Below are 12971 nucleotides of genomic sequence, written 5' to 3'. Positions count from 1 at the left end.
TGAAAATTTTTAAGCTGCCATTGACTAGTTTTGCCTTTCGATTTAAGGGTATAGAATTTTCCATTATTCCTAATATTTTACCTCTTTTCTAACTCTAATGTAATAGGTATATGCCATCTCAACCTTACACGGTTACTTCTCAGTCCATTCTGAGTCTCTTGCCAGTTGGTAAGTGCTGAAATTGCTTAAAATTGGGTGAGCTTCGGTGAGCTGCAGTGCTGATCTAACATATTTTTCTCCTGGGACTTCTCGTATTTTAGATTAAATGGTTCGCATCTCGGCAATTTAACAATTTGTGACTTTTTCCGGAAACTTTCCCGTTAAATTCCGTGCCATTTGCTCCCGGTATTGAAATCTCCGGATTTTTGTTTGAATGGCAGGCACCCATCCAGCTTCACGAGATCAGAAATATGCATCCTCCTGAAGGGCCACCAGGCTCACACATCTTATGGTAAAATTTTGTTTATCGAGAATAAATTATAATCTTCCTACCTTCATGACAACCATAGAGCTCAACCCTCATTGATATGGCTTTATTCCAAGCCACTGGTCGAAAACGAATAAAACGTGCCCTGATTGGTGGGTTTAACTCATGATAAACAACAGTGTCTTCGTCTGTGTTTCCAGCAAATTCCTGAAAAAGGGAAAACGGTAATGCATGATTTTCAAATATTATTGCTTAAGAGTAAGTCCATGAAAAAAAAAAAAAACAAAAAAAAAACAGGCAGAACCAGGGAGGAGGTGATACAGCTCAAATTACCTATTTCGCTCAAACTTGCCAAACATGTTGGGTTTGAAGAGTAAATGATTGGCCAAAAAAGTAGTCAAAATATTTTATTTCCTTCAAGTTAGAGGGACCTCTGCAAAAATGGCTAATTGAACCAATTACACACTCTTAAACTTCCAATCCATATCTACAAGCTTCCACGACTAAGCTAGTAAAACAACTCTCGGACTTTATTTACGAGAGGTGTTAAACAATTCCCAATACAAAACTGCTTGAAGTAATATATCAAACACGGAACACCGCGTTTTACCACAATTCCAAGCACCGAAAAGACCGTTTGTATAAGTTATGGTAGAGTCAGTGTCAAACAAAATTTCCTGATGTATACTACTGTCTTGAGTGTTTGGTATATCGTCTCCATGAAACTAAAACTAAGAAAGAAACTGAGAAATAAAATCGTAATTCATTGATGATTCATCAAGTCTAAACATGTACAAAGTGTGACAGTGTTTGGATATCATATCTTTTTGTTCCTTAGTTTTATCTCAACGCATTTGATTTAGAAGAAATATCACCGTTTGACCACATTCCCAATTGATCCCGAATTACAAGAGCACCGCCGCAATCCATAGTGACGCGGACTCTAATTGAAGCAGATTTGTCAGAACAATTTGATCAAGCATTCGTTAGGGAATTCTACGTCACTCACCTTATTTGTGGTTTGGTGGAAGTTCACTCCATCGTTACTATACTGGAGCTTGTACCGTCTTACCCACTGAGTTTGACCGCCATTTTGTCCTTGCGTTGCTATTCGCGTGACTTTAGTGAACTGACTTCCAAGATCAACCTGAAGCCATTGCTTGGGATCACTTTGGGCAGCTGACCAAGCTCCCTGTTTTGTTCCAGTTGCTTGAAAGTAGAGTCTTCCCTGGATGGCTGCATTATCGTCATCCAATTCCGAAGAGGCGCTAATTTGTCCGTCAAGGATTGCACCGCTTTCCATACCGAGAGCTTCTTGGCAATCTTAAATTTTTATGAAATCGATGCAAATAGTTTATTTTGGTACGACTTTAATAATAATGAGCGTCTGTTGGTATATATAACTGCCGATACACTGGAATCCTTAAGTCGGAAAAACATCTTGTTTATTTTACTCATTTGTCGCAGTTGCTCACCAAATTTAGAAAGACGCCCTTATTCACGAGACAAAGCATGGGTCGCTCGCTTACAACAGTTTCCCTTTCAAAAGTACGTAAGTGGTCTAAAATAATTGTAACGCTTTAAAAAAATAGTATCACTTGCTCATATAAAGCTTCAATCAAATGATACAGGCTTCCTATGAAGAAAAAAAAGGCTTTACTATTTAGCTAAACATTAGGGTTAGGGTTAAACTCTACCAAACATTATTCATGTTGTTGCTTGCTCGTTTAAATGACATGCACAGTTTCAAAAGCATTTCGTTACCTACAACTCCCTAAAGGCTACCGATAACTTCTCACATTATAAATGTCAGATATCAGACACTAGATCATTTGATAATGCAATTCAAGAGTTTTGATTGGTATAGCCATCATGGTATATGAGCCATTAAACCGTGCTCTACAAAATAATATAGTAAACGTACGCGTAATTTTTCAGCGCTTTTTTTATTGATATTTTATTTTAGGTTTCCATATTTTGGGGGCGTTGTTAATGAGACGATTATTCCTCTCGCGCTTGTTGGATATGAGATGGCTAAAGCAAACTCGGCGCTTCGTGCCTCGTTGACTATCTAACATCTCATATCCAGTGCGCGCTCGTGGAATAAATATGAAATATCTTCATATGACATATGTTTGCCAAATTAAAAGGCAAAATCCTACCTTTGTGACATCCATACAGCTCCACCCTCATTGAGATGTGCCCATGCCAAGCGTGTGGTAAAAAGCGGATGTAGCGTGCTCTGATTGGAGGATTTAGCTCACGGTAGACAACAGTGCCCTGGTCTGCGTTTCCAGCAAATTCCTACATCAGTAAGATGGTAATTTTTTGGAATCGATCATTTCAAACATTGCACACAGCTAAAAATTACAACTCCATCTTCCACCTTAACTTTGAAAACCTTTTTCCTTATGAATATTCGCGACCAAAATTAAGGAAGCTAAATTACTCGTTTGGAGTTATCAAATATAGGCTGTTTTATCCGAAGAAAGCCTTTCTTCCCAATTATTGGGGCAATGCCCCTCTGTCATCGTTTGCTCATTCTAATATGTTATTGTCGTTAACGTTATCGTTGTTGTTATACTATCCTACTCTTACAAAAAAGTTCAAGGTCCTATAAACGTATTCTACCTTGTTTTCAGTTTGTCCTGGATCTGTATAATAGTGGAATTTCACTCCATCGTTACTGAACTGCAGTTTGTACTTGGTTACCCACTGAGGTGGATCATTTCTACCTTGCGTTGCTACACGTGTCACTTTAGTGTTCGGACTGCCCAGATCAACCTGGAGCCATTGACTGGGATCATTGCTGAAAGCTGACCAAGACTCTGCTTTGTTTCCAGTTGCTTTCAAGTTTAATCTGCCTTGGGTGGCAGCGTGACTGGCATCCAGTTGCGAAGAGGCTGTAATCTGTCTGTCAGAGATCTCACCGTTTTCCATGCCGAGATCTTTTTGGCATCCTAAATATTCCATGGAATAAAAGCATTTTATCGAAAAATACCTCTCAAGAAGCCAGGTAACAAAAATGAAAAACAAACAAACAAACAAACAGACAGACAAACAAACTTGGCGTAAACCAGAAGTAATGGAGGAATATGGCAAATCATTTAGAAACCCAATCATTAAAAAGCGTCTAGTGTCTACCTTATTACCTTCATTTTGTTTCCAAGGTATTTGTTTACACGGCTCTTTAGTGAAGGAAACGTCATCAATAGCTAGAAACTGTCCACCATTGAAACCAACGAAATAAATCTATAACAAAATGCAGGAAAAGTAGTCAAAAAAGTTATCAAAAAAAGAAGTCAAAAATGCTTGTCAAAATAGGCTAGATCGAATTTAATCAATATCTACTTTAATGCCTAAAAGAACATAGTTTACCAGCAACCAGTGGAAGAATTGGAAAGCTAAAGCTATTACAGGGAAATTAAATGATCTAAGGTACATTTTTCGCAAATCTTTGCGCACAGTTAAACAAGAGAAGTAAACAATAATGGTTTACTTGGAGTGTGAGCAGTAAGAGGTTTCTTAATACCTTTGAATTAGTGGAATTTCTAGATAGGGGCATCTGTGTATACTGCGCCTTATCTGTCACGTCATCCGCAAAGAAAAGGAGCGTCACTTGGTTTGACGTTGATGTCCTTAGTAAGACCATTAACGACGCTGTATGCCAATCTCGCGCGTCCTTAGTGCCAATGAAATACCAGAAACGTAAACACTTCCATTCGTAATCATGGATGTTGATGACCGGAGATGAGAGGGTTGAAGGCAGATCAGAAGCGCCAGCAGGGAGGGAAGCAACGAATCCACCTTATAACAGAATGTCACATGATGTATTGGTCAGTGCTAACTAAGTGTTCTCAGTAGGCCCACTAATTGCAATTAGCAAAGCATGTGTATCAATTCTGATAGCCATGCCTACTTCTGTTCCTAATTTACGGATCATTTTGTTTTTCTCTATTGTCCAATGGTTAATTTTCATATGCCCATCCTCAACATCAATTTGACAATCACTTATTTTTCATACCTTATTACTAAAACCTCCTTAACATAAATATGTTGTAAAACATACAACTACATTGTGACTTACGGAAAAGAGCACCTTACCAGATGTTTCGAATTCCTCTACGCGTGTTGTCCGATCCCATCCCTGTTGAGCATCCCAATCACACATACTCTCTTCAAAGTTGCAGTCTGGACTTGCTGGAGAATAAGACAAAAATCGTTGCTGCTGCCGTCGGGGAGAGAAATACCTTTTTAAAGTCAGAATTCCTTCTATGCGAATTAGTTAGGCATTTGGTATTTGTGAACAGTGGGATGTTGTATACATATCGCAGTTGAAAACAAACGGTGAGGTCGTTCTTGAATCGAAAGTAATTAGCCAAGATTGGGATGAAAGAATTATTGATTTGTGGTTTACATTTTCACAACTTACCCTGTTTTAAAATTTCTTCACAGTCTCCATCCACCACTGTTAAGTCATCCACTGCAATATCACCTCTACTGCCATTACCGACTGTTCCTTCTATTACAAACTAACGGAAATACAAAAATGCCGTTGTTACATTGGTTCCAGTGAAGCGTTTTCTAGCGTATTTTTAGTGCAATTGGAAACAAATTATTTGGTCACAGAGTATTTTAGCCATTTTATCCGTAATAAATCCACAAACTACATTATGTACATTATTTATAGTCTTGAATAAACATGTTTGTAACTACCATAGATAGGTTTCCAAATGAGGGTCGTAATACCAAAACCAAAGTAATCAGTAATCAGCCTTATAGGTTGCCGTGAGAGCTTACTGTATATAGACTTGTACTATTCAGAGCCGTCTGCCCAAATCTCCAGCGGTTTCCTTGATCTCCCGAGAGCCTCCAGACGGGTGTTTCTGATTGGTTAGCGTTCAGATAAATACTCAGACTGCCAATATGTAACCCGTGCATGTGATACCAGAATTGAACACAAACTGCTTCATTCGGTTCTATCTCGTCGCTTAACAACCTGGCCTCGTCTCCTGGGTTTCTCCGAGAAGCTTCAATGAAGATGTATGATCCTGCAAGATAGAAACTCTGTTAAAGTTTACGTATAAAGAGAAAGGCTTGGGATTTTTCCGCGTTCGTACTGCTGTTAGTAGTATCATATTCACTATGCTAGCAAGTGAAACAAAATAATTGGGTTTGTCGCGAAAAAAGATTTTACAATGCAAAGAGGAGCTTAACTCAACCAATTAGAGCTCACATGTGAATGACACTTCTCCGTCTTATGCATTGTTTTTTATTACTATTATTCTACGGCTAGCTCCGTGAGCAGGAGAGATGAACCAAATTGGGTTCTGCGATAAATGTGTCACAATTTATTAACAAAATTGAGTAAAACATGATCCCTTTCGAAACACAAGAGAAACACCAAAGGTAGTTGCTGACGAAAACTGTTATGAAAAGGTCAACAAACGTTTATTTATCGCTTGTTTGAGAAATTTGTCATTGCCTCTTTAACTTACAAGGGAGACACTTGTGACTTGTCTTACCATCTTTACTGAACGAGGAGTGATCATAACTCGGTCCAGTCTTTTCCGTTGGTGTCTGGCCTGAGCCCACGGTCCAGTGGAAGGTCGCATTCCTATCAGATTTTAATCCACACTGTCCAGTTTGAAAACTGCAATGACCTGTTTGAAACCAATCGAGTGGGAAAGGTTACGTGCAATAAAAGGCGGAAGACCAAAACAAGTGAAGGACTGTGCGAGAATAATTAACTTCTTCCTCAGTTTCATTTTGGAACCTCAACGGATGATTTCAAATAGACACTTAGAAACGAAACGCTTAAAGCAAGGAGCTATTAAATCGTTGATATATATATATTGATGTAGTAACAATCTACGAAATTGCTAGTCAAAAAAAAAAAAATTATTGAGTTCATAGCATAAATTAGCAGTACGGGAGCAGTCATGAAGACGGACGCAACGCCCCATTTCACACTGAACATTTTTACTTCTGTTACTTCTACATCGAAAAAAACTTTACTTCGACAGCAAAGCTCAACAGAGCTCTGCTACAAATTCATAACTCGATTTGTATAATTAAATTTCTCTAGTCTCTTGGGATGTCTCTCTCTGCACCCTTTATATCGAGATGGATAACACAACGGTTTGTACACACAGCGTTCTGCAAAAGTAATATAAAGGAGTTTCGTGGAATTTTTTTCATTGTTCTCAAGAAATTTCGTTGAAACTACAATATGATTTCGCCAAAAAGATCTCAAATTCTGTGTAAACGACGAATTGCAAAATTGAATGTTTGGAAGCAGAACTTCAGAGTGCGAAAATAGACCATTGTACAGTTGTTTGCTCAGTGACTTGGCCTTTGAATGACAGTGAGGCTGGAGGTGACCTTGTTTTGATACAGACCTCATTGCTTTTGTCGTGTAAATCAAGTTGCTCTTATGCTAACTAGTTGGCATTTAAATGAGAAAAGCAGACAGGTCTGTATCAAAGCGAGGTCGCTTGCATTCATAGGCCAGGTAACTAAGCACATAACTGTAAAATGGCCTATTCGTGACAGCGAAATGTCGCAGTCATTTTCTGCTTTGTGTTTTAATATCCGTTCTGATGTAATATCAAATAGTGCTTGTTTGTCATGTTACAATGCGTTTTATGTCATAGCCAAACTTTAACGAAGCCATCCATTCATTGGATATTGTTTATGCGAAATGTCCGATTACTATGACAGAGTAAAATAAAGTCAACAAAGATTTTTTCTTCAAGCTTTCCTAAATCATGCTTGCAGACTATCTTTGCAGGTTGGTGAATTCCTTCCCAGTTGAAAGCGGAAAGGTGTTAACTGAATCGAAAATATCTGAATATGTCTAAAACATGAATATGTTAACATAAACGTGATGGAACTCTGTGAGATTTTATCTTACCTCGAAAAGATTTACATCTCGCACGCTCGGTGGAGTTACATGCTAAATTATTGAGGTGGCACTTTCCAGACCCTGCAAACGAAAGGACGACCGAAGAGCATATGCAAACAAATCAACGCATGGATCTTTTTTGGTTTAGATCAACACTGCAAAACTTGTCATTTCCATCTACCAACGTCAACACAAATTGCAAAACAAATTTTAGCTGCAGAAATAGCGTCTTTTCAACGAAATCCAAGCGTTCAAGTTTCGTTTCTTTTAGCTAATGTGCTACGCCTGACTTACCGCATACAGAAGGCGTGCTAGTTCTGTCCCTGCAGAGACTTGTTTGACGACATGTATTTGACCAGGAAATACAAGATCCATCAACACAATGATATCTAGAGGGGCATGGATTCCCTGAAAAGTAATTCTAAACCATGAGAAAAGGAAAGATAATGCGCCCAAATCAACAAACCATAATAATGTTCATTAGTACTGTACCTAAGAAAAATATGCACCTTCAACTTGAATCGCAATAGACAAGTTTCATGATGACATCTTTTGACAACATCAGGCGTCGTTTATCTCTCGTTTCAGTTGTGATTCTAGCTCTATGAGATGAAGTGCTATTTCCATCTCAGGGCTTATCCGAGCTGTTACTTCGCCTGTATCTATTTATGAACCTGGGCGAAGAGAGGCACTGCGAGAACAAAGTGGCTCGCCCAAGGACCCAAGGCAGTGACACGGCCAGGTATCGAACCAGGACTGTTAGTTCACACCTCACAGCCAATACAGTGTTTCGATAATAGGCGAAAAGCGGTGTGATTGGCTCGATATAATTATTTTTGTGTGTGTGGTGTATGAGAATGCAATCCTAACCCTAAACCACTATCAAAAACTACCTATGTACTTACGGCAATTGTTTTCGTCATCTCCGTAAGAGCAGTCGTTTTTTCCGTCGCAAACATCTGTTGCCGGGAGGCATTTCCCTTCCTGACAGGTAAGCATGCTGGAAGGGCATTCACAATCGTCTTCGTCTGATTCATCTTTACATGCAAAGTCACCATCACAGCGCAGATTTTTCTTGACACATTCGCCATTTTTGCATGTAAACTGCTTATCGCTACACCTGTGATCTTCATTGAAAAGAAAAAAAAAAACACAAACAATCGAAATTTATATATTTTTTGCAGCATTCTCTCAGAAATTATCCACTTCGTGCTACGATTGGTTTTGAGACTTTCCAACGTTGCATCAGCCAACAGGTCAGTATCAACTTTATCTGTGCTATATATTTTTATATTTGTCTTCATTGCATCTGACCAAACCACATACAGTTTAAAATCATAGTTAACGTAATTGAACTCGATTAGTGAACATTTTAATTTTGTCCTCCGTTGGTCACGACAGCTTAGAAAATGATCAAAGACGAGACAAAGAAGTAAAGCGTGTGTACCTGGTTCAGCAAAGTAAGGCCTCAAGGAGCAGTTCTCAGTCGTTACAATGATGTTATCGATTGCGACATTCAACCCGGCATCACGAAAACCTTCTCCCTCAAAGAGTATCTACAAAACACGAAAAAGATCAAAAGTTGTCTCATAGAATAATTTTGTTATCAACCATACAAGGTCTCAATGACTTTAATTTGAAAAACTGTTTACACACGAGGCGTGAAATGACACGTTGATCAAACCGAAATTGTTCACTAACCTGAATTCCCTCAGCGCCTCGCCTAGCTACCTGAGCCACTGACCCTCTTTTACCGTGGTATCCAACCATCTGCCATACTAATATCAGCTTGTCTCGTGTAGTTTCTCTGAAGAAAACCTTCAAATTTGACTTTGATTTAGTGGGCATGAGGTAATGAAACCGCAAACACAAGCCCACGGATTTATGGAATGGCTTCCATGGCAACAAAGAGCTCTCCAAACGTGCTTTGTAAGCGTTATCAATGTAAGCAAAACTGCCTGAAAAAGGAGGGTAGCTTCGATTATCTGCATAGTTTTAAAAGTAAAAACGTCAATATTCTAATTCTAAAGGTCAAGAAGACGTGGTAAGAATGTGGTAAGAACATCAGTAACAAATTCGCCAATCGGCCACTTGTTTTGCCACTGTTGACGCCATCTGTCATCTTTTTGTAAAATATGCAATTACAGCAGCGTAGCTAGGGGGGGGGGTTCCTGGGGTGCCCGTGACCCCCCTTGTGAGCTTTTTTTAACCATCAACCTACAACAGGTGGCGAAAACGACATGACAATTTGGTGGGTATCCTCACTTTGACAGAGTGTGACGCCCCCCCCCCCCTCCCTTTTTCAAATTTTGAAAACTCCTGGCTACGCCCCTGAATTATTCTGCTTGCCTGGATATTTCACGAAGGTTTCATTTGAAGATAACTTCCACTGGTCTTTATCACCGACCCTGGTCCAACCACAATATCCAAGTTCAAAAGAGCATTCTTCAGCTATTGCGGCTAAAAACAAAAGAACCGAGCACTACATGTCAGACGAGTGAAGTTTCTACCAGCTATATAAAACTGTGAAAACGCTGGAGCAGACTCAAACAACCAAATATTGTTGCGGAATTTTTTAGCAATATTCTTGTGAATATTCTCAGATTATCGCGTGTGGCATTTCCGTTTTATTGACTTTGGTGGTGGTAAAGTAATTTTGGAGTCAGACTGCAGGCAAAGAAGCCTGATGATATAACTTCTAGCAGAAATGTTATTTGCATCAAGCATACGGCTAGTGTTTCATTTTGGCTTGTTTTTTTTTTTCCTGTTTAGAAGAAGGAAGAATTTTAAACAGTTTAATAATAGACTGCTCACAGCCCTCTATTTTCTCGTATTTTTATTCGATCGTTGATAGAATCGCGAGAGAATCCACCACCCAACCCCGCGTGCTTCGCGCTCGCTGAGCTCGCTTTTTCTTTCGCGCGCGTGAATAGGGAGGCTATGAACAGTCTAGTTAAATAAAAGCATGTAATTGTGTTGTATTTACAAATTTTAAACACTCAAAATTTATTTTTTTTCAAATTATCAGCCTGCGGTATCTTCTTAAAATTTCGCAAATTTCAGCCTCAACATCCTAATAAAACATATCCTCATCAAAAGAAAGAGTGTACTTTTCTAACGTCGTTAAAAGATAAAAAGCAAAATACTGTAGAAAAACGTTTACCTTGAAGATGGACATGAGCTAGCGTTCTCTCGCCAATAATTTGACCTGGATTGTTTACAAATGAATAAATGACCTGTGAAAGTAAGTTTAAAAACTGAAATGAACGAACTGAATACGTATTTCTCTCATGTTACGCTCAGTTATATTTAGATATTCTGTCCCTTACAGTAGTTACTTCGTTCTGTACAGACTAAACACTTCGGAGGCACGGTGGCCTCACGGTTGGTGCGCTTGTCTCCGGATCGAGCGGTCCGGGTTCGAGCCCTGGCTGGAGACATTGTGTTGTGTTCTTGGGCAAGATGCTTTACTCTCAGAGTGCGTCTCTCTGCTCTGGTGTATAAATGGGTACCGGAGAATTCAATGCTGGGGGAAACCTTACGATGGACTCATTTGTTCTCCATGCAGGTGAACAAATAAACACTAGCATCCCATCCAGGAGGGAGTAGAAATAATCGTAGTCGCTTCATGCAACAGAAACCGGAGACAAACGACAAAAGTTGGTTATCACCTTTTTCATACTTTTTTTTTTTTTTACCATGATTCCTATTGGGATTGATAAGTTATTCTGGATGTTCGAGCCGAAAATTCTGATGACCATACCAAGTTCATTTGCTGCAACAGATATAGAGAAGAAACATGTTTGACTTATTACCTTAACTGTAAAATTTCCTGGTTGTCTTTCCGTGTTAAAAGTAGCTATGAATGATGTGTTAACACAGTTAAGCGCCAAATTCAGTGTCACATTTTGCTCAAGGGTGGAGATATTCAGTTCCAACGGGCAATCCGGGCAATATACTCCCTCACAGCAGAACTGGTAAAAACCTGTTGAAATATAACGATAAGAAACGACATGGTTTTTATACAGCTGTATCTCTATAACTATGTATATGGCAAATGCTTTAAAATTTAATTGAACGAGGATACACAAAAAACCTGAGAAAGGCAAAATGTGGGTCGTTGGAAAATGCAAAGTGTTCATGAGAGCCTCCACAGACTAGACATTTAGTTGTCGACAAGTGTTTGTTATAGGCAACTAAATGTTATCGACAACTAAAAAACGTAGTGTGTGAGATGAGCTTTCGACAACTAAACGTTACGTTTTTAGTTATCGGCAACTATAAGCAGTTTCTCTTTTCGAAAAGGGAAACTGCTTTAGTTGTCGGCAACTAATAAAATTAATGTCGAAAACGACGTTTTTGATCCCTTTTCCCATTTGTGGAAATCACTGGTTTACTAGTCGACAACTATCAAGGCTGAGTTGTCAGTGGACAGTGATATGAGAATGCGTACTGTATGTTTAGCCTGCGTAGTGAACGTTAGTACCCAAGGTCTCGCTGGCTGACTAAGACATCGACAACTAACACTCCAATGTGTGGAATGCTAGCAGAGGACATAGTTGTCGATGACAGTTTAGTTCTCATAAACTAAATGTCAAGTCAGTAAACGAGTGATATAGCGCGCTTCATCACTTGTATTAGATTATAAGATTATTTATCACTGTAATAATTATATTTGTATTTAGTAGTGGCTGGACGTCGCTTACACAACGGCGAAACATTAGAAAAGTTACAAAATAATTCAATTGCTCAAGCAGCTGCGAAGTTCAAGAGGCACTTCAATCCATTCACGATAAAGCTACAGGGTGAAGTTTAATAGCACACAACTTGGAGATAGATAACTGGAAACCATTATCTAAAGAAACTTTAGTTAAAATGCTACTTAAACATTGAGAACAATTAGATCATTCGGCCTTAACCTTTAGTCTCATCAGCTATCACCCCGTAGAAATCGGCAGCGAATAATCTAATTGTTACTTGTATATTATTTTCACTGGATAGTGTCTACACTGTATGGAAGTCCGATGCTAAAGACGTAACAAACAGTCTAAATTTCTTCTATTATCGTATCATTATATGCTCGACTGTTCTATTTAACAATTAGATTATGAGCTCGAGATTTGTATGAGGTGATAGTTGATGAGGCCGAAGGCCGAATTAACTATCACCTCATAGGAATCTAGAGCGAATAATCTAATTTGTTTTAGTAGAATTCTTACTAAAATTTACTTCAAATAACGGTTTCCAATTATTTCATACGGTATTATTAAACTTTGCGCCTGAAAATGATCGCTCGGATTGAATTGTCATTTAAAATTGAAGTTGTGTGCGCGCGCATCAGTTTTTTCAATAATTTCAACTTTTCTAAAATTCAAGAAACCGAAAATGTCCTTCGTTTAGACTTCTCAGGAATTTAGTTTTTTATTTGCATCAAAATTTTCCTTCAAAACCTTGGGAAAAGAAAAAAAACGTCGTCATTTCCTAGACTACCTCCAGCCACTGCATATTAATTAAACAATAGGGTGTTTCTGTCGAGGAACTATCGGCTGATAGTTGCGCCGCGGAAATTTGATGTTCTTTAAACAAATATTTGCCCAAGAAGCGAAGCTTCGAGGGCAAATATGCTAGTTTTAAGAA

General features: G+C 38.7%; 1 protein-coding gene across 1 annotated transcript in view; it reads right to left on the bottom strand.

Moving 5' to 3' along the window:
• LOC110052563 (uncharacterized) overlaps window positions 1–12971 on the bottom strand; it is an 83233-nt gene that overhangs the window by 30687 nt on the left and 39575 nt on the right. The window contains exons 24-41 of the mRNA XM_089285764.1: window positions 11150–11319; window positions 10498–10570; window positions 9684–9794; window positions 9036–9292; window positions 8782–8890; window positions 8240–8461; window positions 7629–7742; window positions 7344–7415; window positions 5953–6090; window positions 5228–5478; window positions 4860–4959; window positions 4532–4627; window positions 3960–4234; window positions 3580–3679; window positions 3059–3387; window positions 2590–2731; window positions 1437–1750; window positions 493–634 (exon numbers count right to left, since the gene is read on the bottom strand). Of these exons, the coding sequence (XP_089141890.1) occupies window positions 493–634; window positions 1437–1750; window positions 2590–2731; window positions 3059–3387; window positions 3580–3679; window positions 3960–4234; window positions 4532–4627; window positions 4860–4959; window positions 5228–5478; window positions 5953–6090; window positions 7344–7415; window positions 7629–7742; window positions 8240–8461; window positions 8782–8890; window positions 9036–9292; window positions 9684–9794; window positions 10498–10570; window positions 11150–11319 (3015 nt within the window). The remainder of the gene's footprint in view (window positions 1–492; window positions 635–1436; window positions 1751–2589; window positions 2732–3058; window positions 3388–3579; window positions 3680–3959; window positions 4235–4531; window positions 4628–4859; window positions 4960–5227; window positions 5479–5952; window positions 6091–7343; window positions 7416–7628; window positions 7743–8239; window positions 8462–8781; window positions 8891–9035; window positions 9293–9683; window positions 9795–10497; window positions 10571–11149; window positions 11320–12971) is intronic.

The sequence above is a fragment of the Orbicella faveolata genome, unplaced genomic scaffold, assembly GCF_042242905.1.
Source record: "Orbicella faveolata isolate gen_17 unplaced genomic scaffold, um_ofav_v1 contig_13, whole genome shotgun sequence".
In the NCBI taxonomy this organism is placed as follows: domain Eukaryota; kingdom Metazoa; phylum Cnidaria; class Anthozoa; order Scleractinia; family Merulinidae; genus Orbicella; species Orbicella faveolata.
This window is presented reverse-complemented; position numbering and strand designations above follow the sequence as displayed.